Raw genomic sequence first — 27,062 nt, 5'->3', positions numbered from 1 at the left:
TCACTGGTAGGAATAAGTGGCATGTTCTGTGGTGGCTTCCACAGCAACTTGTTGAGGCTGCCCGCTGCTCTCCTGAGCAAAACAAACAATTAGGAAGGTCCATCACAGATGATGTTACATTTCTATCTTGTTAAAGCAACACACAAGAATGGGATGCCTTATTTTTAACAATTGTGTTTCTCAACATGTGGCATGTGACTATTAAGATAATGATGTGTATAAAAAATATATAAAATAAAAAAATATTCTACAAGAATGGCTTACTTATATGCTAATCAGCACAGAGCCGGCCTTAGGCGTTGTGGCGCCCTGTGCGGACTACTCCTCTGCCGCCCCCCCTCACTGCCCCTTCAAACTACCCCCCCTCAAACTACCCCTCCCCTCTGCCCCTTCAAACTACACCCCCCCTGCCCCTTCAAACTACACCCCCCCCTGCCCCTTCAAACTACACCCCCCCGCCCCTTCAAACTACACCCCCCCCGCCCCTTCAAACTACACCCCCCCCCCACTTACCTTGTTGCCGGAGTCCAGCGGTGAGAGCGGGAGGCATCCGTCTTAGTCTGGCGCTCAACATGAGATGCCGGCACCGCGACGGAGTCACGGAGAGTAAGGGGCGCCGAGCGGCTGCTGAGAACTTCACGAGCAACCGCTCGGCGCCCCTGCCCGGGACTTAGATTAAAGCATCGGGTTTCTTTTGTTTTTTTTTAAACTTTATTTAACATGAATGATGTTAAATAAAGTTTAAAAAAAAAGCGATGTTTCAAGTTAAGTCCCGGGCAGGCGCTCCTGCTACCATGGCGCCCTGTGCGGTCGCACAGGTCGCACACCCCTAAGGCCGGCCCTGAATCAGCACACTGCATGGTAACAATGGTTAACAATGAAATTAATTATTCTAAAACCAAATGTTTTTGTTTTTTTAAAAGATCCTCTAGCTGCTGTCACATATGAGACATAAGCCTCTCCTATGTAGACTTTTGTCAGATATATTTATGATGAAAACTCACTTCAATAGACATTTTCCTCTTTGTGGGCATTAAACAGGGTACAGAACACTGGGTCCTTTATCGCAGACAACATTCAGCATGTACGTTTTAGTACAGGGGCGTCCAACATGCGGCCCGCGGGCCAAATGCGGCCCGGGAGACCTCGTAACTCGAGCCCTGCTACAACAAGAGCCCTGCTACTTACCAGTGGGAGGGTCTTTTGTACTGCAAAGAGGAAGCGGAACCCAGCAGAGTTCACGTGACATCACGACTCTGCCCCAGTCCTGCTTCTTCTGTGCAATACGAGAGAACGCAGAGGGAGGCCGCACCCCCTGCTGAAGTCTGTGAGCGGCATCGATGAGCTTCAGTGCAGGTAAGGGGGTGGGGAAGGTGTTTAAATGAGTATGCGTGATTGAGGGAATGAATCTATGAATGAATGAGTATATGAATGAATGAGTATATGAATGAATGAGTGTGTGTGTGATAGCATGGATGTGTAAGTGCTGGAATCTAGGCATGATGGGACTCCTATCATGCCAAGTCAGCCAGTACATGCTGAAACCTAGTTAGCTGCCCCCCTTTTGTATTGATGCTGCCAGCAGTATGGGGTCTGCACATCACTTACAGCCACCCTGTACCAGCATGTACTGGCTGACTTGGCATGATAGGAGTGTGATTGCTAACAGCAATCACAGTCCCATCATGCCTAGGTTCTAGCATTTACTGGTTGGATATGTAATTGCTGGAACCTAGGCATGATGGGACTGTGATTGCTGTTAGCAATCACACTCTTATCATGCCAAGTCATATTGCTAATTTTTTTTGTCCAATTGTGGTGTGTTACCTACTTTTATTAAAAATTTGATTTTTTATTATTATTTTTAATGGTGGGGGGTCATTATAACAGCAATCACAGTCCCATCATGCCTAGGTACCAGCATTTACTCGTTGCCTGGGTATGATAGGAGTGTGATTGCTGTTAGCAAAAAATGTGAGTTTTTATTATTATATATAAGGTGGGGGGTCATTTTCGGTTTTGGCTAAGTGAATGTTTTGGTCCAGAAGCTTCATTTTGGTGCATGCCTAGAATAAATAGAACTATTTCATTTTTAATTATCCTGAATTTGTAGTCACAACACTTTCTAGGCCCAGAAATCAGTGAGAGGAAAAGTAAAGATTTTGTGTCATTTACTTAATTTTAATCTGCATATTTTATTAAAGGCCATATTTTCTCACAGTGAAAAATGAGTGCGGACCGTGCACGTATACAATTCTGATGAAGTGGCCCACTGCAGTAAAAACTTGGACACCCCTGTTATAGTAGATACATATTTATTTCTCTTATGGATGACATTTATAGATAAGATAGAATCCATGCACGTAACATGTGGAGGTAGGAACAGTTATAGTGCACAGTTCTCCAATAAATGCCCATCAAACTTTACCCCACAATATCCCTCCATAAAACACATCATCTCACCTCTATGGAGACAGTAGAAGGCACGGACGGAAACTGGGGGATGTAAGCCCCCTGCATAGCGGCTGCAGCTGGCATATACTAGAACAATATAATTTTAAAAAAATATATAAATATATATATATATATATATATATGTGTGAAACCTACATTGAATTAAATGGGCAGAAAATAAAAAGACAGGCACCAGTTAAATGAACAATTTTTGTATCACCGAATGAGTGGTGCTTCATTGCCACCTACCACTCGTTTATTTACCAGTGGCTTATGAAATCGACAAGCAGTACTGCCAGGTCTACTGTGAAAGTGTCATGTTCAAAAGCTCCTGATACTTTCTCACCTAATAACCGGGTTAGCAATTGAACCATGCCAATACATATTTGTGCCAATATCACACCAGCCTACTGATGAGGCCAATGTTCCATCAATCAAAAGAATGTTCTACAAAGCATGTTCAGGTGGAGGGGGTTGTGTGTATTTAATGTAAAGAAAAAGTAACGTAGAAATTACATTGACTATTCAAACAAATCTATAAGTCTACTTTAAGTATCACAGTATTTCCAATTACATGTTTGTGCCTATCCAAGAAATTATTTGATATTGCCCCTATTCTGCTAGATGGCCTTTAAATGTATCTACCACTGTGTAAAGTGAACCTAGAACAGCTTAGAGCTTTTTTATTACAGCCCTCTTACACCACCAGTCATTTAGGATTCCAGGATCTCCTCAAATTAGCATAGGTAGATCAAAAAGTTTGTATAACAAATCTGTGCAGATCAAGAGCTGTGAAGATACACAGAAAAAACAGTACTTTTAGGGTATACACATGGCCCGAGTGCCCCTGTTCTAGACATTGTCTTTGTAAGAAAAGCCCTGACCTTACATATGGTTAAATTCCAGAGGCTGCAAGTGCAATGGAGACTTGCAGTAACCATTATAGGTAAATTTATGAAAATTATGGATACAAATTACAATAATACATTAGACTATTTCCATTATGACATTACTCTGCATTCTTTCTCTTCAGTATTGTAAATATAGGATATCTGATTATTTGGTATATCATAAAAAAGTGATGTGTTCTAGAACTCATTGGGCATTATTCAACACTACAGAGAACAACTATTTACTTACCGCTCCAGTGCTGCCCAGTGACAGGTGTCCCAGCTGTTGAGCCAGAGGTCCCATGATGGAAGCAGGCTGGATGGAAATAGCATGGTCCATAGTGGGTGTGAGGACAGTTCCCTACCGAAGAGTGAAGGTTCAAGGGGCAACAGTACATAACTAAATGACTGCAAAATCTTTGAGCTGGGACAGAAACCTAGACTGCAAGCACTATGCTGTTCTGTACACTGTCCATATAGCTAGTTGTTTAATCATACAATTGGAATACTAGGGACATGCAGGACCCACAGATATATAATATGGAGAACAATATTTTCCAAATGTAATGTAAAAATATTAATTTCAATCAGTCAGAGTAATATGAGTGTTTATGAAAACAATCATAAAAGTACTAATCACGAATGGCATCCAGATATGTTGGGGCACAGCAGAAGGTATCATCAGTGGGCACAATGAACATAGTTCATTAAGGGAAAGGAATAGAAAAGGGCATATATAGTACGTGTGGATGATAAAACAGATGGTGTTTAGTTTATCAGAAACTCAAGTAAAACAGGAAAATCTACTCACTGCAGGCTGCATGAGGTATGACTGATGATGCATCCAGGAGGGACTGTGAACCTATACAGAAAGCATGTATCATCATAAATATACCCTTTACTTGATTCATGGCACTCAACATATTGACATGTGAAGCAATGGCAGCTCATACCTGATAAGAAGATACAGGTGATGGCAGGTACGGGGAGAGGGCTGCCTGAGCAATAACCCTGTTTGGAGCAATACTGTATGGGGTGTAGAACCTAAGATATGCAAAGACAGATAATTGAGTAGCCAAAAAAAGAACATCATTCACCTCTGTCAGTCTCTTCACTGGCTGCCTGCCGTTTCAGGATTCATTTCCAAATCTTATTTTCAAGGTTCTTCATAGCAGTTCCCCTACATCTCCTCACTCTACATACATCCCTAACTGGTCTCTGCCCTCATCCAATGATCTCCGTTTGTCCTCTCCGCTGAGTACTAGTTCACATGCATGCTTGGAACGCCCTCTCCAGCTAATCTGTCTTTCCCCTTGCCTTCAGTCCTTAAAAAACACTTCTTTATGGTTTCCTATGAACTTAAATATTAATGCTCTTCCTCCATATTCCTTGCTCAACTTTTGTAGTACCGCTCTTGCAATACTAGTGTGGCTGGTCCATCCCTAACAGTGGCACTTTTATCTCTTGTGTAAATAACCATCACTCCGTTGAGTGCTGCTATATAAAATAATAAATAACAATAATCATTCCATTACAAAATGTTAATGGTAAGAAAACCTACCCATTCTGCAGAGCAGTTGTAGGATCATATGCCAAGGTCATACCACCCTTCAGAGGTGAGGAAAAAGTGAGATGTCAATAAAAGAAATGGGACATGGGGTAGAATAACTAATGGTTGGAGAAAAGATGGGGAAGATAGATGGAGAGGTATGAAGACAAAAGAAAGGAAAGAAGCAAATAAGGAAGAAGGTAAAATTAAAAAATAGACAAATAAAAAGGAATTTGTACTGTTTATAAAATGTAACACAAACAAAGGTAAAAAAAAATCTTTATTACCGTCTCTCCTTCACGTGGCCAGCCACGTCCATTCTGTATGTATTTTCCTTGAGTCTGTCTTTTTTTCTGTCCACCATCTGCAAACTTGCAGAGCAAAGGCTCTTGGGGAGCTGAGTTAAAGGGACAGTGTAATCAGGTTGCTTATGGGCCTTTTCCAAGATGGACACATATAAAAGTTTTCCTATATTTTTATAGTAATTTTCTTATTTCACGATATATGGAACTGTAACAAGAGCATTATGTATATAATCTGATTTTCTAGCCTTATTATGAATCTTAAATTATCAAAATGCTACCAAGCCACAGGCATCCCAGACGGTCTACTTTAATGCAGATTAGTACTGAGGTTACATATAACCACAATACTCCTTTTAAAAACAAGAAGGAAAAACAATTAGCATGACGTTACCATTAGAAGAAAACATTTTTATCTGCTGTTTAATCTATAAATGAAGAAATTATGAACTTTAACCTTACCTGGGACCCCTGGAGGCGTTTTGATATATTTCCCATTAAAATGAAGGATAACCGCTTCACACTTTTCGGTAGATTCCATCCTAAAAGTAACAAACACGTTATTCCAATGCATTACAATCACAATAGTAACCACACACTACTTTTAAATTAAAAATGCCTCCATGGTCAAAAGCCTCAAACCAAAGTGCTTCGGGGAGTCCACTAAACCGTTTGATCCATACATAGCTATACGTTTTAGGGATGAGGTACTGTTAGACCCAAAGCCTTAACAAGTTAGGTTGTCATTAACAGTTCCAAGAGGGGAACTGATTGTATGTGTGTCTGTATATTAATTGAGTGCTAGTAGATTTATTAATCATTTTATAGTTTGATTGGGTGCAATTTAGAGGAGTTCTGATATGAAATGTGAAGTCATAATAAGCTAGTTACTGTATTGTTACACTTAAGTGGTGGTTTTTTTGCATGCTTTTGAAGTTATGCAGAGTTGCTATTTCTTCACACAAAAAACATAAAGGGAAAAGGGCCTTGGGAGAAGAAAAATTAATATGGGGGAGATGAACTTTCCTGCACTGAGCCTCCTCTCAGACTTGTTCACTCGTTGTGAAAAGTACAAGTCTGATAAACTGCAATGTTTACATCTGTTTCAAAAAATAGTAAAGAGGACCATTTACATAATTAGGGTGAGTTAAGTGTGAGTATGCCGACAAGTGTAACCCAATGAACAAGCAATTCACATTAATTAGAAAGACACAGAGAATTCATCAACTTTATGATGAAACAAATCTCACCTTGCAAACCCAACCCCTCGACTGGTGCCGTTAGCATCGCGCAGGATACGAGTTGATATGACCTGCCCAAAGGGTTTAAGCAACGACTCTAGCTCCTGCTCGTCCATATTGATCGGCAAGTTGGAGATGTACAGGTTAGTGGGGTCCTGTTCCTGTTGCTATGAAGTCAAAATAAGAACTTTTAATATACACCAAAAAGTAAAATTCTGTATATTCAGTGAAGGTTGGGCTCCCACATGGTTATGCCAACCATTCAGCACCATCTAGATAATACAAGATAAACATGCAATGTGCTTTATATAAGAGAATGTCATTGCACTGCTACCTTTTTATTGGACATAGGTTAGTACATGCAAATAAGTGACTTCAAATCCACCAGGCTACCAGCTAGAAAAACTACTGGTCCGAATATGAAGGCCACGTTGAAAATGGTAGAACGTGGACCAGAAAATGTTTGTTCAATGAATATGGTACTCTAATAAAATGTACCACAAACTTTACTTTTTTGAAGTAACTAAGGTTCCTACAATGTCCTATGGTAAGAAAAAAACATTCCTGAACTCTTGTACAATTTATTATATAGGTACCAGAACATCGCATGATCAAATACTGTCCTAAAGGGTTGTATATTATATGTGCACATGGTATCAACTTTTAGATTTTCAATCTTTTCTTTTACAAACTAGTCAGCTTACCCATTTAACTATGTTAGCTGCCCCCAGTGTTCCCTCTAAGCTGTGCGCTTGTGCGCGCGCACATAGCTTTTTTAGAGAGCGCACATGTCCAAAAATTGTGCGCACAACAGTTTTTCCCCAAAAAAGAAAAAAATTATAATTTTTTTGAACCTATATGCGGAGCGGATATTGTGCGCACACAATTTTTGCTCTGTGAAACTTTTTGCACAAGAGAAATTTTCTGCGCACACCAACTAAGAAAAATTAGATGGAACATTGGCTGCCCCTACCAAAGATACGGTTCTGTTCCTTCAGGGTTTAAAGTGTTTATGCTGGAAAAGTTAAGCAATTCTTCTTATGTCACGAACTCAAAGGGTCCATTTCCCTTTTTCTCCCCCCTTCCAACCCACACATGGGAAAGTTAACCTGTTTTGCTGTTAGTGGGGCCCCATAAAGGGACTAAAACGTCTCTTCTGAGTATTTTGTACATGTGGCGCTGAAAAGAGTCTGGGGCCGCAACAGTTTAGACATCTAAATATATCTCACGTACTCAGAGTTTACTTAAGGGATGGTACATCATGTGGGGGAATATGCATTATAGAATACATCAGATGGATGCCAGTGAACACTTACCCCTCAAGGGGGGCAATACGAATACATTGATTTCCTATCCATAGCTCAGCATTTCCATTTTTGTTTTCTTTATTATTTTTAATAAAAAACATTTTCTTACTTACTTAGCCCGCATTTTAGGAGATTAAATATTCATTCTGATAACCCACGAGGGGGCGCTGAAGAAGAACTTATTAATGTTCTTTATTTTTAACTCTGTACATTTAGTTCTTACTGCAACAATAACTTTAAATCCCAGAAAGCATTAACCTCAAAAGAGAACTATTAAATCTAGAAGGGAACTCTGACTTTCTGCGGAGAATAAGGTCTGGTCACCAGGTTGTCAGGATAATATTTAGGACATGGTTAAGTGATACAGTGTCAATGGTTTCTCTACAAGGGTTTATAGAGCTTGGAAGGTTTTTTGTCCCACTAATGCCCTTTAAGTGGTAATTACTACAACGGTGTGATCTGTTTTTACCCCCTACCATGTATATCAGGTTATAGGACTCATATTCCAGTATAACCATGACTCATATAACCATATAACCATGGTTATGCCCAAGAGCACACTACAATTACAGAATAGAGGAAATATGACTGACCATGTGTGTCCCAAGTCTACAAGCCAATAAAATCCTCAGACTCCATGAACATGGTCTGGGGGTACTTTTCACTACTTAACCTAATTTTTCGCATTAACAGATTATAAAGTCTCCTTCTGTACCTGGATGTCATAATGTGCATAAAGGTAATGTAATTTAATTTGTAATCTACTGTTCATTTCTCTATGTATATTTTGAAGGCTATCAGATACTGTGAAATGAAAAGTAAAACACACAGATAAAATTGTGTGCAAGAAACGGAATGCTATCTCCTCTGTTTGCGTGTCATACCCTGTACTCAATATGCATTTGCATGCTTTTAGAAGCACTATCTCTACAAAGTGCTGCACTACGTTCCATACGTTTGCATAATTTATGTCTTACGTGTCTAGTGTTCTGTAACTATTTAACAGAAAGCAGTAAACGTATATAAGATAATAAAATCAATAAAGAAACCCCAAAAGAAAAGTTTTTTTTAAAGCCCTAGATGACAATGATGAAAGTTAACTGTGCTCCATATAAGGCCAAAGAGGACACTGGGTTTCAAATCCTCTTCATTTTAGGGTAATCTCCCTAAAGGTATATGTAGCCCCTTCCTGAGATAGCTGGGTCTTCTTGGTCTCTCTCTCCCAGAGGAGAGGTCACTGAAATCTTCAAGGGGATGTGGGAGCCAAAAGGCCAATCCAGATTCCCCACCAAGATCAGGGATCTTCTACTTGTCTTTTCTGCTTGTCTTTTCCATCTCTCAAATCTCATAAAGCTTGCCAGTGCCCCCGGATAGCTTGTCTGAGCCATCTTTGTCCCTAGCTTGCCAGTGGCCCCAGATAGCGTGTCTGTGCCATCTTTGTCCCTAGCTTGTCAGTGCCCCTGCTTACAACACTTATCTGCATGATTGATGTTTCTCTCTTCCTTTTTGCCATGTGCAGACTGATTCAGTATGCAGGAAGTGGATGTGATGTCACTTCCAGCCCGCTGTGTCAGTCAGACACAGAGTGCAGGGAAAGAGCGTAAGAGATCATCTGATCGGATGATCTCCACACTCTCCACACTTGTGCCCCCTAGAGTGGCAGCCCCTGTCGTGACACATGCGTAACGCTCCTGGCAGGAGTTCTGTGCCATGGTGTCACCCCCCTGATGAGAGATCCCTCAAGTATGCCAGTGGGTATGACTAATTCATTACTAGTGCACACTTATTTTTATAGATGTGTTATTGAATTAAATAAAATATAATTAAATATAATTTATTAAAATATAAAAATAGTTTCTCACCTTTGCCATTTGAGCTTGCACTCCACTAGCTTTCAGGGCTGTGACTGCTTTCTGAGCAGCTCCAGGGCTGTCAAAGTCCACAAACCCATAACCTGAGAAGAGAGACAAATGCAAAGTTTAAACATTCATTCAGCAGGCATGCCCAAATCTATTTTAAAATTAGATGCTTTTCCCATTTTATATAACCATCATTAATTTTGTCTAATTAAGGTGAGATTTATTATGTCCACATTCTGCAAACAATCACTACCTCCTCCACCTACTAAACATCTACCCTTTCATCTCCGTGCAGCTTTCTTCCTGCTCTTATGACATTAGAAATGCAAAGAATGTGTGGTATTCTGCCTTTTCTTGAGTTTGCCTCTTGACCTGATAACAGAAGCTCTTCTTGGAATTTAGATAACAGGTTAGTGACCTTCCCAGACACTTATTGTTTAAATCCCTGACCGTCCAATAATTCCGCACTCCAGAAAATGGGGTATCACTCACATCCATAGACCAAACCAATTATAGTGAGATCAAGGAATTTGCACATCAGCCAAGTGGAATTCGAACCAATGAAAGGCAGAGACTCTGACAAACAGTAAAGGAATATAATCGGATTTCCCATTGTATAATCTAGTGTTGGTATGTGCACCCCATACAATCTCAATGCGCATGCTAAGTTTGGGGAAAGCTGGAGTCTAATATTATAAGGACCTTATGTCTATTTAGTAGGCTTAGGTTGGCACTCCGGACCTAATGGCAGTACAAGTTGTGCAACACTACTCATGTAGTGGTCGTAGATTGGTCAAACCGATAACAATAAACCCTCCCCAACAAGAATAGATAAGAAATAGGACATTTTCATCCCATTGGTAGAGCAGGATGTTGGTAGACCAGCATAAAATATAGGTTCTGTAGACCAGAACCATTTATCCAACTTGCCCCATAACATAATGTAGCATAGAGGCATTTTTTAAGTTGAAAGCAGGTTCCATATACATATATAAATAAAAGCCAACACTCTGACTGAACCACAGACAAGGAGCTGCACTTCTGATCTCCATGTCACCATGTAATCTAGTTTACTAGATCAACCTTCTAAATAAAGAGGATACATCAGTGCTAAACTGTGTGTGTTATAAAAAGGTCAGCATACTGGTAACTGATAAAGGAAGTCATTTATCATGTGCTTAATCTAAACTTTGATGGACATTTCCAGAACCATCAGAGGGAGCAAAAACCAAAATGAAAGATATTCCAATCATTTAAGCCCTCTCAAGTCATCTCATGTGTCTGGTTTTCGCAAGCTCTTGATATACAGCACCTTTAAGGGGTGTTGTTGCTGCAGGCAAAATTCCAACAGGATGTCGACCATTGCCCCTGCCTAAGGACACCCATGCAGATGTATACCAGCTCCACCGAGAGCATTATGTGTGCTAAGAGTCAACATGAGTGGAATGTTCCAGTTAACCAGATCTAGAAAACCATAACTAAACATAGGAAAAGACAAGGCACTCACCTTTACATTTGTTGGTTGTTTTATCCAAAATGGCCTTAGTAGAGACAATTTTTCCATACCTATGAAAATACATATTGGCATATGTTTAACAATTGAAACAAATTCACTATAGAGCTAAACTAAAATGCCAAAAATAAAAAACAGTGAATTGTTCTCATTTCTATAATCATATTTCATAGCAATATGTCAGTACTAGGTCTTACAGTACAAAATCCTACAGTATAAAAATTCAGGAAAAAGGGTATACAATATCATTTAACATACTGATAAAAATCTGAAAATATAGAACTATATATTTCACAGTGGGGCGCATTCTTCTTCATAACAGTTTACAGTATATTTCAAAATATAGCTTCTATTACCTGTAATATACACTAACATTCAAAAGTTTGGGGCCACTTAGCTGTTTTCATGGAAAACAAGGACATTTCTTCCTCTGCTAACAAAATTTAGATATGCGAACACAAGGAATAATGGTTGGTGTACGACTATAAAGATATTCCATTAAAAAATCAGCTGTTTCCAGCTAGTCATTTACATTAACAACGTCTACGCTGTACTTCTGATGCATTTGATGTTATTTTAATTGACAAAATTATGCACAGCACGTTACAGACACTGCCTGCACATGTCAGCAAGAGAGAGAGAGCAGGTGGCAGGAATTGAACATCTAAGAAAATTTGCTTAATCTTTCCTTAACTGTTAAAAATAAAGTTTACTGTCTCTTTAAGAGCAGTTTTTTGAAGGACAATTGGGCCATTTAGTATTTTTTACAGGATACTTATTTTAGACTTAGACATGTGAGTTATTGCTTTGTAGAGTAAAATCTAGCTACGTATTTAGCATAAAGTGTAGATCAAAATAAGGTCCATCAGACCAGCTTTACTTTTGGCTAAAAGGTTCACTTCTCATTCTGCTGTACCTGAGAAAATGCGTGCAGGGAAAGTTGGCATAATCGGATTTGGGCAACAATTAGCAGATGTAGTGTTAATGCAGGAGTAATTAATTTAGATTGCCTGACACTAATCCTATATCTCTACCCTCCTATCCAAATACACCTATAACAGCTCTCTTCGTTCCTCTCATGACCAGTATCTCTTTTCTACCATCATTACTTCTTCTTACTCCCGTATTCAGGATTTTACCCGTGCATTACCCCTTCAGCAGAATTCCCTTTACTGTTCCTTCATAATTTCTCCCTTGTACAAGACTTTCAAAAGCTCTCTGAAAACACACCTTTTTCGAGAAGTATACCTTTCCTCCTAACACCCTCAGCTACCATCCTAACCAAGCCATATGAAGGATAAACAACCTCTAGAGATCATCCGAACCCCATCAACTCATCCCTATCCAAGCAGTCCTCTCCTACTGTTTTACCTTCCATTCAACCACCCACTAGTTTGTAAGCTTGCAAGAAAAAGTACCTGCGTTGTCATTGTGTGTGATTTAAAATTATTCCTCTAATTGTACCAGCGCTACAGAATCTGCAGGGGCTATATAAATAAATGTAATGTAATGCATCTGTGAATCCAGATTATTATTGGTTTTAAATTACCTACCCGGTGAAATAAATGTAAGGGAGTGGAAATGGAAGTTCCACGATTCCTCTAATTGTACGGTTATATCTTATGGTGTGCCAGACTCCACCTTCTAGAAAGGGAACACCCTTTTCCCTTGAGCGGACTTAAGGTAAGTATATCACATGCATTTACAAAGGGGGCGCCACGAAAATTTTAAGTGACCACACAGCTATTGTATGCACTAAAGTCCATATAATGGCTGCAGTATCCCATTAAAGTGCTTATGATGGCATGTGAAAGGATATAGATATTAGAGACAGAGTTCCTGCTCTTATCTCACTGGATGCCCATGGTGCTTCCCCCTCTGTACAAAGTAAGTACAAAGGGGACCCAAACAGACATTGTGCACCTCCCAACGTTTTCAGTGGCCAAAGAGTAAAACTTGCTTTAAAAAGCAAAACCCATTAAGGCTTTATTGAAACTTTTTTTCATCTTAACTACTGTAACTATTTGTATAAGCGAGAGAGGCATTTAGAGGAAGAACCATTTGTTTAATTCACATTAAACTGTAAATTCATTTTCTGCTGTTTCTCTGCTCATTATTGTTACTTTTAGTGCTATAGAACACTGTAACCGACTCAAACACAGCAATCATTCAGAGCTCCTAGTAAAGGAGGGACATACAGGGGAAGAAAGTTGGACAAAGAATTTTGAATCCCAAAGAGGGACTATAGAAATTATAAAATATGATAGAAATGATTTATGTAAATACAAATGGGTTTCTGAGAAAGGATATTGAAAAAAGAGGTCAAACAGATGTTTCATAAATATCATAAGTAGCACAATCAACCAGTGGCGCATCCTGACCGGCTGCTTCACAATGGGCTTGTTTACAAGAGAGATCTTACAGGAGACAAGTGGAGTTTGAATGATACCTTTATTGGCTAACTGAGTAAATATAGATTGCAAGCTTTCAAGACCTCTCAGGTCCCTTCATCAGGCATGTTAACTGAGCTAAGAGAGATCTTAGCTCAGTACAATCTCCATAGACTTCATTAAAAGGAGTACTCATAGAGTCTTGCATTCTTCTTTAGTGGGGTGTGTGGGACAGTAAACTAAGCCCGCTTTAAAAATAGAGCAGGCTTAGCTTTTCATGCAGAAGAAGATCACATGCCTTTGTCCTTCATAATGACAGTAATGTCATCAATTTAGAATTTTCCCACAAATGCTTATTTTAGAGAGTATCTCTTAGTCTCTCTCTTGTAACCATCTGTAAATTATCAATTATTATCAATCTCATGGTAAAATTCCGTTTCATTAGCACTTACAGTATTATAAACTCCTTATTCTCAAAATAAGAGAATCAACAGCTTGTTAATGTATACATATACAATCGGTTGACATTAGGGTGGTTAAGAGCAATAATGGTTGGTGGAACCCTAGCAAAACATAACTAATGCAAAATAAAAGTGTATATCCATTTGTTTTATGTGAGTAGACTGAAAACAGTGAATACATTAGAATTCTGTGTTAAACAAAAGTGAAAAACTGGAAATGATGTTCTGCTGAGATATGTCAGCTCTGTGCTGATGAGCTTTTTATAAGTCAATCCATTTCACAGCAAGAGTCCATTAGGACACTTCTTAGTAAGCACAGGAATCATTCATTTCCGAGCTATAGGGGATTCATTCAGGGTCAGCACATGGCAGGTTTAGGACAATGAGAGGAGGCAGCTTGTTTTGTCTACTCAATTTCTCAAGGGCATTATTACAAGCTGAGAACTAAGGATGAGATTATGGGAAACAGAAAATGTACCCATTTGTGCTTAACAGTATCACCACGAATTCAAAACATGCCTTGTTTATCACTTCCATAGAAGTTGTTATAAAAGTGAAAATTAGTGCAGTTAACTTTATATTTTATAATGCTCCATTAATGCTGTAAAACGCTATGTTTTAAATGAACATGATCATTTTTTTAAATAACACATATCACTGCTAATAAACAGTCATAGGCTATTAAATCCATTCTTTATTCTTTTTGGAATAAGGTTCTGCATGAGGTGAAGTTTATAAATCTACCTACCCCCCTAGTTCTTTATAAAAGTTTCTCTGTACACTGTTTTGAAAAGAGCAGGTTGATGCAACGGTACAATAATAGCATTCCTGTACCTCTCTTTCTCTGGAAATCTATCTCTGAATTATTTTTGCCAGGGATGTACTTGGAGGCTTGTACTTTCACGAGCAGAAGAAAGAAGATACGGGGAGAAGCATGCAAAGAAAGAAGAAGAAGAAGAGGCAAGAGAAGAAGTAGAAAAGGAGACGGGGAAAAAGAAGCAGTCAACAGAGAATGTAGGAAGATATTGAGAGAGTGTGAGAGTCTAACAGCGTGAGAGAGAGAAGGGCTACCATCAGAAATTTTGGTGGCCCCTACCCAGAGGACCCCCTCACTTCCCCACATGATCCTCACACCACCAGGATTGCTTGGGGGCAAATATGGCACAGACAATCTGTTTGGGGCACTGATAAGCTAAGAGCAAACTGCTTGAGGATAGGATGACACTGACAAGCTGGCACAGGTACAGATGGTATACAGAGGTCTCATTACAAATTGTAATTTATTATTTTACAATGCACCTGATCCTCCCTTATTTGCAGGATTTTCAACCACCTTGCTGCTACTCTTAGATCATGTCTGAAAATCACATCCAGTCCCAGCAAGCACGCGTCATTGAGGTGTCGCTGGACGCTAATGATGCCTCTGCTAGTGGGGGCTCCTCCAGCACCCTCTAATTGGCTGCCCTGGAGTATTGGGATCACAAGATCGGCAGAGCTGCTGCTGAGTTTTTTTTCTTTTAGAAAAAAAATCGAGGGAGACTGTCTCCCCGCGCAGGCCCCCCACAACAGGGCCCCTTACAATTGTAATTGTAATAGCCCCTGATGGTGCCCTTGTATAAGAGAGCAAGAGAATGTATTAATCATGGTATAGCATAATGGATGTGGGCATGGTTTTGGTGGTGGGGCACCATTTAATCCTTGATCCCAGGCAGCATAATGTCTTGGGCCGGCCCTGCCTATGCAAAACAGATGTTCTAACAAGAGTAGGTCGAAATTCTATAGTTTTTAATGTATGATCACCATCATACATTAAAACCTTTTAACAACAGTTTGTATTCACGAACATATATATTCCTGAAAATAAATGATAATAAAACTATGTTTTCTACGTACGAGCATTTACACACACACATATATATATATTATACACGTTTATGAGGCATCTGCACGCGAGACAATACCCAGCCTCTGTCTTTCAAACATTCTGGTAAATCCAGTATAGAATCAGGGAGTGCTCTCTTTTATTTTGTGCTTCCTTCCTCTACGTTTATTCATGTAACTAAGAATAGCCTCAACTGACAACACTGCTTCCCACCCATTTCTCCTTTCCCTAGTCCTTCTGTCCCTTGTGCTAGCCACTCCCGCATGAACACATTGGGGATCTTTAACCCTTATTAGCGCAAGAGCCCTCATCCACCCTGGAATCGGAACACTGCTTTCTGGTTATGAAGGAACTAAATGTTACTTCCTACCAGTCCCATCCCCCACCTCCTCCCAACTATTCACTGACAGCGGACAGGAAATGAGCTGGGCAGATTCTGTTACAAGCAAAACCCTTTACTGCTGTGCGAGGCCTGTGCTTCAGACTAGAAATATGGATCACTGACTGTATAGATAAGACATTTCTGATGCACTTGAGTATATGAGGCCATATCGGTGCTGTGTATGCAACAATGAGAATAGAAAATTAACTATTTAATTTGTGTAAACATGTGACATAATCCGTGTCGGTCTGGAATTCACATACAGTAAAAAAGTATACAGGTTGAGCTGAGGTTAACGTGACTATGACTACATTAGGTTAAAATACCACTATAGAAAAAGAGACAATATTTAAATCTCTTTTAGTGGTTATCAAATATTACTGCCAAAACAGAGAGCGAATGGGGAATATTGTCCACAGGAAAAATATCTAAGGTTTCCTAGAAGCTCAGGTCTACGCTAAAACGGAGGTCTGGTATTAATTGTGCTCCCATCTGCTCTGTGCTCCCCTATGAACATCTTGCTTCATCCAAACAACATTCCCCAGTCTGTGAGCGACATGTGCAGATCTCCTTGGGGCTCTGGGGATGCTTATTGCATTCTTTGGCTGGGGTGAAATGAGGTTACAAGAAGTCCACTCCCCCCACGTCTCCAATTCCCAGCTCCTCCTTCGTTCGATTTTTCTGTTTTTTTCTCTCTTTCTTCCATTTTACACATATGTATTCAACCTCTTTTTAGACTCCTTTCACTTTAGAACCCACTCAACCTCTGATTTCTTTACTTTCTATTAACACAAATTGAGTAGGATTTTGTGAGCCAAGTGTTAATGCTGGAGCTGCACCGGCCATTTAGAAGTACTGTGATTTTTTTGCTTGATTCATTTGGTAAAAAATGCAAAAACCCCTGAGAGTTTTTGATTAACCCTTTTAAATCCAAATAAAATCTCTCTACCAATAATGCATAATTATGGAAATTAGGTTAAATTTCACCTTAATAGATAAGTAAGAAAAAAAATAAGAAAAAATCACTTTCTTGCCCACAAGGCCAGATGACATCACCTAAAAGCCACAATATGTGCTTTGTGTCCTGGCTGTCATCACAGCTGGGTTGGGAAACATGACATCATGTTCTTTTCAGCGAAATGAAGACTACAAGTTTATTTGACTAGTATCCATTTAGAGTCTTCCATCTCTCTACTTTGGTATGGTTGACCAATCCACCGATCTGCAATATTTTGGTGAAGAGTAATGCTTGTTACCTTTTACCCCCAAGCGCTTAAAGAGGGCAGTGTGCGTGGCGTAATGACCAAGGCACACTTATCTTCCAAATTTACCGCACGAAGATATTATTTATACACAACCAAACATGTTTCACTTTCTGTTTCCTGACTTTCTTGTTTTTGTGGCAACCTACTATCTACATGGCCAAATATTGCTTTGATAATTTGTGTGGCCGCAGTAATAATATGGTCACGCACTGGATGAGTATAAGAATGAAGCCATGTGTATCCATCCAGCAGCAACATGTACAGTACCATTCAAATGTTTTGGGTCACTTAGAAATGTCCTTATTTTTTGTAAGAGAAGCTAATTTTCTCCATTAAACTAACATGAAACGTATCAGAAATACAGAGCAGACGTTGTTATTGTTGTAAATCTTAGCTGGAAAAGGCTGCTTTTTAATGGAATATCTTTATAGGTGTACAGAGGCCTTCTATTCCTCCCATCATTCCTGTGTTCCAATGGCACGTTGTGTTTACTAATCCAAGATTAGGTTTAAATTGATCATTAAAAAACCCTTTTGCTATTAAGTTAAAAAAAAGTCCTTGTTTTCTATTAAAACAGCTAATTGACCCCAAACCTTTGAACGATAGTGTCCGTCCTTTAGCGGCCGCTGGCCTTAAAGTTTATCTATCAATGTTACTGTTTTTGTGTAAGCATTACTCCTACTTTGGCAAACAGTGATGCTTTTGTATTAGTGGACATGGTTTAAAGTGCAGAGAGGGTGGGAGGCTTTGTAAATACTTTTTTAGGTGACTTTGTAACCTATATATAAGTATTTATGTAACTGAATCCAGAATAGGAGATGAATAAAATATATTTTTTTCACAGTATGATTTATAACATGTTTTAGATGAAATATATACTATTTTTTTGTAACTTTTAGGGCTGTAGTGCACAAACATTCTAAAAAAAGTAAAAGTAGAGACATAATGATTAGAGTCCAAAAATTACTGGGCTGGCCCTCTTAAACAGAAACAATTTATCTGGGGAAAGGAGGGCAGGACAAGATGACAAGAATGACATAAGGGGAGGTTTTAATGGGGAGGAATAATCATACATTACCGCGCTTATAATATATGCACTGGCGTAATTACAGAGGTCGCAGCTGCGACGGGGGCCCGTGCCTATAGGGGGCCCAGTGCGACCCCTTCTTCCTGTCTCCTCGTACCGATCCAGGTCGAAAGGGCCCTTTCTAAACTATTTTGAACCGGCACGGGGAGACAGGAACATATCTGTTGAAGTTGGGGGGCCCTGGGGCAATTTTCGCACCAGGGCCCCGTGGTTTCTAGTTACGTCCCTGAATATATGCATATACAATAAGGGTTGTGGTTATACTGCCCTATGGCATACCTCCCAACATCCTATTTTTGATGGGACAGTGCAGATTTTTGGGCACTCCACTACTATGCTTTAGATCTCCTCTGACCAGCCAAGGGAGCCATAAAATTGATGGAGGTCGGTGCCTGCAGCTTCTATGTGGTCATCTTCGAAATACCTGGGAACTTCTTAGGAAAGGGGGTGCTTCACAAGGAGGTGGGGCTAGCCACCAGCAGGAGTGGAGGTAGCTATGTGTGAGGAGGTACTAGCCCAAGACTGCTTAAAACGGCAGGTATTGGATGTGGTCAAATGCAATACCACTGCCTTGAGAAAGAGGACAAAGTGCTTCACCCAGAGACTCAGGTCAAACCTGGAAAGTTCCCAGGTATGCACAACACTCAGAACCAGAGTGCCTTGAGGTGGCTGTCCTTAGTTGGAAATGCAATCAGAATCCTCCTAGGATGGAACAGGAAACTAGGTAGGTCAAGTGACTCTTCCTAACCTAGTTTGTATTGAAGGTCAGAAAGTGCTTCCTTATGATCAGAGTGCAGAACTTGTGCAGTCATTATTATGGCTTTTGGCTGGGAATAAAAGAACTACGACGTGGACATGACTTTCTTTCACCCGTAACTCTTAAACAGGTTAGCTTCCCTTTAATAACACTTCAACTTTAGTCTGTAGAAGCATATAAATTGTGTGGGCGAGATAAAAATGAGCTCCTTTTTCTTCCCTCTTTTGCTGGCTCTGTCCTGCATGTGAAAAGATAGATCTTAAGAAGGTGGGGGTCACTCAGCTTACTCAGTCTGCCAATTTTCCTGCGTGTTGTGAAACTCCACACCAACACTACACGCTTGGCTTTCAATCGTGTTTAGGATAGTCTACTGTTTACACTAGCCAATTACTTTACTATATGGGACCAGAGCCGATTCCTCCTAGGCCTGTCCCCATTTAACTTCAGCTTTGTTTTGCTAAACGTAACTAAAAAGCTTAAAGACGATACATTTTCAAACATCTGAGCAGCAAAAAAGGACATTATAAGACACAGACTTTCACTTGCTAAGCCTACATTTCACTTGCTTGCTAAGTTGTCACTATCAACATACTGGATATACCAACAGAACCAGGTGGGGGGGAATGTAAGTACCCCAGAAGCTCTGTGTTTGGCACCATATCACCCATTCTTTTTATCTGCACGTAGGACGGGCAGCATTTAGCTCTACGCAGACCCTTCCACATAGGTGGCTAGTCAGGCCAACTGGTATAGCTAGCCAAAAACCCCGGACCCAGCTCCCATACATACATGTTCAGTCATCCTTTGATTCGGAAGGAAAGAAACAGCTATTCTCATGCTCACAATCTCAATTGAAAGAATCTGGTGTACGCACATGGAAACTTTGGTTTACTATGTTGTAGGGCTCAGTAGAGAAAGCTTAAGTTGCACTGGCAATTTTGAAAAGTTCCCATCACCCTAGCCAACATCCTGGACCAAAGTGATGGGAGTTCTAATCCACAAACGTCTCTTATCCTTTTACAATTTTGGAGGGGTAAAGGCAGCGATCAGATCTTTATTTTATGTTTTTTTATGCTTAGATACGTTGTTGATGGATTGATTGCATATGACCAATCTGCAGTTTTTGTTTTCCACACAGGACGCCTCTAGATGCAACAGTAAATGCGCAGCTTTTCCATTCAACGGCAGATGACCTGCAGCATTCACGCTCCCTAGTCTCACTCCTTTAAACTCCTGTAGCAATCATAGACGGGGTGCATGGTTGACCTTTTGTACCTATCACATATGTGATTGGCACTCAAATGGATAATCAGTTGGTTTACCTTTGTTTTTGTTCTCAAAATCTAAAATTTTCAGCCAATAACAAAAAGGAAAAATGATTTGTTTTTCATTTTTCCCTCAACAACTCGCTTCCAACGCAATGTGTTGCTTTTGCCTTGGGAAATGCTTCCAATAGACCAGGGGTGTCCAACATGCGGCCCTCCAGCTGCTGCAGGACTGCATCTCCCATACTCCTCTGCCAGGTCCTTCGCTGAAAGAGCAGTATGGGAGATGTAGTTCCTGCAGCAGCTGGAGGACGGCAGGTTGGACACCACTGCAATAGACCATACTATTCCAGCAAAGTATAAACTTGTTAATATATCCAACGTAATTCTTATTTCTAAATGCACAAAAAGTTCAATACTACCTCAACCTTAAGCTGACATTGCTTAAGCAGCTTGCCATATGAGGAGTCCCCACTTGGAGAAATCTCACATTTTCTTATAGAATCTTTATAGAGAAGCCTAGGTGATGCAACTTCTTCAGCAATAAATCTAAACAGGAGTCACAATAAGGAATAGAGGGGCAATCTTATTTTTGGACTTGGCTGCAAAGTCATGATGTACCCCATATATAAATATGGATAAAAAATGAAATGCTTCTTACGGTTGACATAGCTTCACCAAGTCTTGGTCCGTGGTGCTGGGAAGAAGACCTCTTATGTACAGGTTGGTTTTACTCAGCTGCTCTCCACCTCCACCACCACCTCCTTCACCCCCACCACTGCTGTTACTGGGGCTAGGAGGAGCCATGTGCTGTGATGGGGAAACATAGGACTGCTGAAGAAGAAGAAGAAAAAATACAGAACATTCAGAATTTTGTTTAAAAAAAACCACTGTCTAGTTATACTACATCAGACTATTAATTTGGATAGTAAAAAAAACAACCCAGAAATAAATTGGTTTTATCACAAATAATACATATAACCCTGTTATATCATTAAGGATCTGGGCAACTGACAATACTAGCTAGCGGTAAGACATTAATATATTTCTGACGCTGTTACGTCATCTAACATAAACTGAGTCAGTTAGAAGAAGAAAAGGAACCCTGTAGCTTGTGCTTTTTATTGGGCAATCCGTGTACGTTTCGCAGATACTTCGTTTAAACGTTAACCTCATGAAAGCCGAGATCTGTCTCGAAGCAGCACGGCCAATTATTATCTAATCATTTCCCTGTCCTAAAATTCTCTTCCTTCTCCTTGACTAACCTATACAAAGCTTACCTGAACCAATACTCAACAATGGAATAATCATTCAGATCCTGATAACAGGAAGCTGAAATACCTTTATAAATTGTATATACATAAGATGGATTTTAATTAATATACAGTATATTGCTTATGTATTTAATATTTACACGCAGTGACATTGATTTAGTGTAAGGTAAAAAAATTTCAAACCCTTTTAAAACATTTAGATTTTTCGTTTTCTATAAAAGTTACAAATCTTTCATCGAGGAACCAAAATAAAAATGTAAACATTGTACACTAGTATGCATATATTTATTAATCTTGTATCTTGACAGAGCAGAAAACCCCCCACAATTGTTAACGTCAGGTTGAAACAGTTCTAATTTATATGAGGTTTGATGTGTTTCCAATTGGCGTTTGCAGAAATTTATTTGTGGTTACTTTATAATAAGAGCATATACTGCAGGTTATGTTGGCAGACAAAGTGTTAATGAAAGTAATTCATGTGAACTTCCTAAACAGTAATCCCTGTGATCGGAACAATTCCAGAGTACCTGTTAGAGATTGTTCTAACGGTGATTGTATTGACCTCTTGGATATTTGCTTGTTTTTTAGGCAGAAAAGTACTACAAGCTGATCATGGCAATGTTCTACTATAACTAAAGGGATAGTACGTAATTTTATAAATAATAATAATAATAATACAATATTTTCATGGAACTGCATGTTGGCAGGTAGATCTGAATACAATACAGTTGATGAGTAATTCCTCCTCGGTAATCGGTGCTCTTGCCACACCTTGTACAGTTACTCCTACTAATGCACTGCAGCTTTAAGAGCCTTTTTAAAGAGCACTTAGTAGTTTCAGTTGCTTGGCACCCTTATGATAAAGCACTTTGAGAGGCTCTTACTGCATAATGCTGCCCTGGAGTGATGGCAGAGCGGAGGCCTCCGGAGCCTGGGGAGAAGCTGCAGTGGTAAAGCTACGCAGACTGGAGGAGGGGACCCAAGCAGCCAGAGCTGACAGCAAGCCCAGCCAAATCTTACAAGCTTTAGGTAAAAGACTTAAGGTACAAAAAACACAAACATGGGATGAGAACAGGCCTGGACTGGCAATCCGGCAAATGGTTGGCTGCTGGCCATCAGCACCCCATACTCACTTGATCTGCCCCTTCATGCGCACCCACATGCTAAATGAGCATAAATACGTAGCGTGCGCCTGAGCATATCCATTCATCGGCCACACCAACCTTATCAAGCTGCCGCTGGCCTTAATTGCCAAGGCAGCCTCATCATTGCCAGTCCTAGATGGGAATATTGGCACTCTCATTACTCCAAACACTCAACTACAAGCGATAACCAAGTCAACCCTGGATAGAAATGACAGTGAAGAGCTTACTATGAAAATGCACATCCATTTCAATATTGTAGGGATCGTATAACTCAGATTACAAAAATAGTGCAATAAAACCCATATATCCTGCATTTATAGAGTTAAAATCAAATATATCCCACAAAAAGGTTTTATTCAAGGAAAGTGTGTGGTAGGTGTTGGACCGTTATATATAGTGAAGCCAAAGGACTGGAACAACAACTCTCTTTAGTGAATAGACTCCTAAGTGTAATGTTTGGTCTTTTCTTCTCATTTCAATAGAAAGTAATAAAAATGACAACATCTATTAGTCCCCAGAATCCTGACAGGCATGAACCCAATGAGTTTTTGCTTTGATAGAGGGCTGTCCCAAGTCAGACCCGCCATGTCTGAGGCTCAGGGGGGTTGTTGCTGGCTTGGGAGATCCCTGCTGAATTTCAAGAAAAAAGGCAAGGGAGTAAAAGGGCGTCTAAGTTGGCACAGACCTTGACACCAGTGCAAAAAGTATACCTGTCCTGTGTAAAAAAAAAAATGTTTGAGATGTGTGATAGCATGCTGCTTCCTTGAAACTGGGCATTTTTCAACACAATCATCCCATCCTTATTATGTCGTTATTTTTAATTAGAGTATATCTCAACTCACTCCATTCAATTGTCACACAGAAAAAAAACTGGATGGGACTTTTCTTATAGCTGGACGAGATCTTCTGAAGCCTCAGCGAGCTCTGTCAGTCTATCTATCGGGACATGAAATTGTCCCAGAATGAAGGTGCCTTACGTTATCACCCTAGTCATGGCACCTGTAAAAACCAGATGATTCTACTTATACGATTTGTGTTAATACTATTTAGGCATTAATGATGCAAAAATACCTGAAGGACCTAAATCTCATCTGCAACTATGAATTCTTTTCCTCTTTGTGATTGTGGTATAATATTTCTCGGTGTGATGCATGGATATTTGAACGTGTACGTATTTGTTCTCAGCCTGACTTATTATGGTATAATCAGTGATAAATCTAGATGTAAAAAAATGAAATGCAGCAAAAGTTACTAATAATAGCTATCAACTTTTAATATAGACTACGCTGTCTCTTGGTTTAAGGCGGCAAAATGCATTTTTCCGCACACTAGGACACTGACAACAGATTATCTCTACCATGGCAGCACATCTACTGTCCCCGTCCTGTTTACTTGGCAAATGCATACAATCTCATATATTACTGGATTACTTAGAATGCAAACACCTACATATACAAGGTGTCTCCCAGAAACGTGTATTATAAACTGATACTTCACAGCAAGCTTTTTTAATCATTTAAATGCATATTTCACAATGAATTAGGAATATTTCCTGCTTTTTTTACCTTTAACATGTCAATGGGAAAGTTGCCTGCAAAGTGCAGATTTAAACATTAAGCAGTCATATCAACCCAGAGGTGCATTATTACCCTTCTGCCACTGAGATGGCGGGGACTTCTATCATTCTATGTTCTTTCTTCGTGTTCTTCTCTGTTTGTGTTTGGTACGTTTATTTTAACAAATCCTGGAGCCTTGATTCATCATTCACGTTTATGAAGGACAGCCAGCTGACTAACGTAGGGAAGATACAGGTATGTATCTAGGTGTTGGCCTTGTGTGTCATTCAGGCTAACAAAAGACTAACAGGTTTTCTTGTGAAGTAAATTCCAGAACCGCTCATTCAGGATTATTACATGACACTCATGGTAACGAATTCCAGTGACATTTTTTTTAATGCCCATGATAGGTTAGAGTATGGCTTGCTCATTAAGTGTCAAAACAATTATTTACAATTGTTTATTTAAACGAACAGTCATACTATAAAAAAAGGTGTTTCTCCAGCTCCCTGGACTGGTAAAGGGAGATCGGTGGAACAGCACCCCAAAATCTGGACCGTCTGATGGAAATGACTAGGAAGTTATACAGATATGTCATTTTATTATTTCCTCTTAAGGATAAACTATGTTCAATTACATAGTACAATTAAGAAGCATTTTCTGTTCCTATGGCAACAACCTATCAATAGCTGTCTTGGTGTCACATGCAGCAATGGGTATTTAGTACTAGGAACTGTGTTTCTGATGCTGCATCAGGTTAGAAAAATGTTAAATTTCACTATTAAAAGATTTTACTTAAAAATACAGCATCTTTGATAGTTTCAAAGCTGGAAACGAATTGCAGCCGATATAGGAGTTTCCAAAAAAAATATTAAAAGGTTCACAAGTTCAAGTGCATGATAGAGAAAAGTTTTATTTACTAAGAACTTGGTGGAAGAAATCATGCATTAGCTATACCTTACCCAAAAAGATTAACAAATGCTGCTCTGTGGCTTCTTAATTAGCCCTATAAACATGTTTTTATATATAACATGGCTACGTACCAACATATATTCCAAACCTAACTACAACTATACTTCTATATCAGTTTGGAGCATAAGGTCTGCGGTTCATAGAAATCGGGGTGTGGCCCTTTCTGTACCCATCAACAATGTATAATAAAGCATCAAGTGTTAATCTAAAGATATTAATCCACTTTTACATTAAACACACAAATCACAAGAATGAAAACTACACGGGACGACAATCCACGCAAATATATATGGTGAAGATACAGTTCAAATTGCATTACAAGTGGAGGGGACTACTTTTGATTACATTCCTTGTTGTCTCCTACATTGGAATCACTAGGGAAGTGATCTTAGAGGGCAAGAGTTCTTACCATGGGTGGTAGAAGCAGGGCGATGGCACCAATCCCAGCATTATTTTTACTGGGCGGAATATGTAAGCAATCCAAAGGATATGCAGACACTCTTTATTATACATTTCCTTATACAAAAATGGTGCTCAATTAAATTGCCATGAATGTCTTAAATTGTCATGAATGTCCAATATCTATAAAACCCACATTTTAGAGATTCCTATGCTAACCTATGCCAAAAGCCAGTTTGATGCATCTATAGCCACTTGTCAAAGTGCCAACTGAGTGGGAACATGTGTTGCACACATCTGTGGCAAATACACCCCCCCCCATTAGTTCCCATGAGTGTGTAGGAAGCTATGTTGTGACCTCAGAAGCACTGCTTTTATGCGTGCAGATTCAGGGGAATCAAGGGATAGGATTCAACTGCTAAATGAAAATTAAAGTTTCTTTCAAAATGATAGATGATCATATAAATGCATTTGAAATTGGTGATCACATGGAAATACACTGTAGCTACACACACATATAGAGACTGATCTGGCCATAAAAAATAATCATTTTTATTAAATTAAATGTATGCCTCTGAATCGATTGCACCTAAGAACTAGAGCCCCTGACACCTTTGATGTGTGAAGGGGAAAGGTTGTCAGAGGTAAGATAAAGTTTCTATGCATGACCAGATGGTTCCTGAGGACATGCATAACCATGCATTGTGCATTACAGCAATTCTTCTAATCCATCCCTGCAATCTACATTCCATATGCATACCTAACACAAGAGAGAATGCAGTCAACCTATAGCAGACTGCAGTAGAGCACAGGAACTATGTTTATGCAGAAATACCTTCACCTTCATCTTCATCTTTTCTTAGCGTCTTGGTTCATTTTGATTTTTTTTTTTTAAAGGGTTTAATTAAAGTTTAGGTTTTACCTTTCGTCCATTTTCTGTGCTTAGATATACATCTATTTTCTCCATTAAAAAATGTATTATACAAAGTGTTATACAATTGTGTACAGGAAGACTATGCAGCATCCCTTCTATATTTTAATACAATGTCCACATCTTATTATATGTTACTTATATAAAACTAGATGTACTTTTATTGACTCTAAGGAGTTTA

The 27,062-nt window shown here is 39.4% G+C and overlaps 1 protein-coding gene across 1 annotated transcript; it reads right to left on the bottom strand.

Annotated features, from left to right (window-relative positions):
- On the bottom strand, positions 1 to 26,803 carry LOC149277385 (RNA-binding motif, single-stranded-interacting protein 2-like). The gene is made up of 13 exons (XM_089502977.1): positions 26,786 to 26,803; positions 21,266 to 21,438; positions 11,110 to 11,168; positions 9,606 to 9,697; positions 6,446 to 6,603; positions 5,658 to 5,737; positions 5,181 to 5,290; positions 4,906 to 4,952; positions 4,298 to 4,388; positions 4,156 to 4,206; positions 3,595 to 3,705; positions 2,464 to 2,541; positions 1 to 72 (listed from the first exon to the last, which is right to left on the bottom strand). The coding sequence occupies exons 1-13, from the start codon at positions 26,801 to 26,803 to the stop codon at positions 1 to 3; spliced, it is 1,140 nt and encodes a 379-aa protein (XP_089359103.1).
- Positions 26,804 to 27,062: the final 259 nt, after the last annotated feature.

This window comes from Sceloporus occidentalis, unplaced genomic scaffold (assembly GCF_023333645.1).
Source record: "Sceloporus occidentalis isolate IW3139 unplaced genomic scaffold, rSceOcc1.0.p SCAF_215, whole genome shotgun sequence".
Lineage (NCBI taxonomy): Eukaryota > Metazoa > Chordata > Lepidosauria > Squamata > Phrynosomatidae > Sceloporus > Sceloporus occidentalis.
This window is presented reverse-complemented; position numbering and strand designations above follow the sequence as displayed.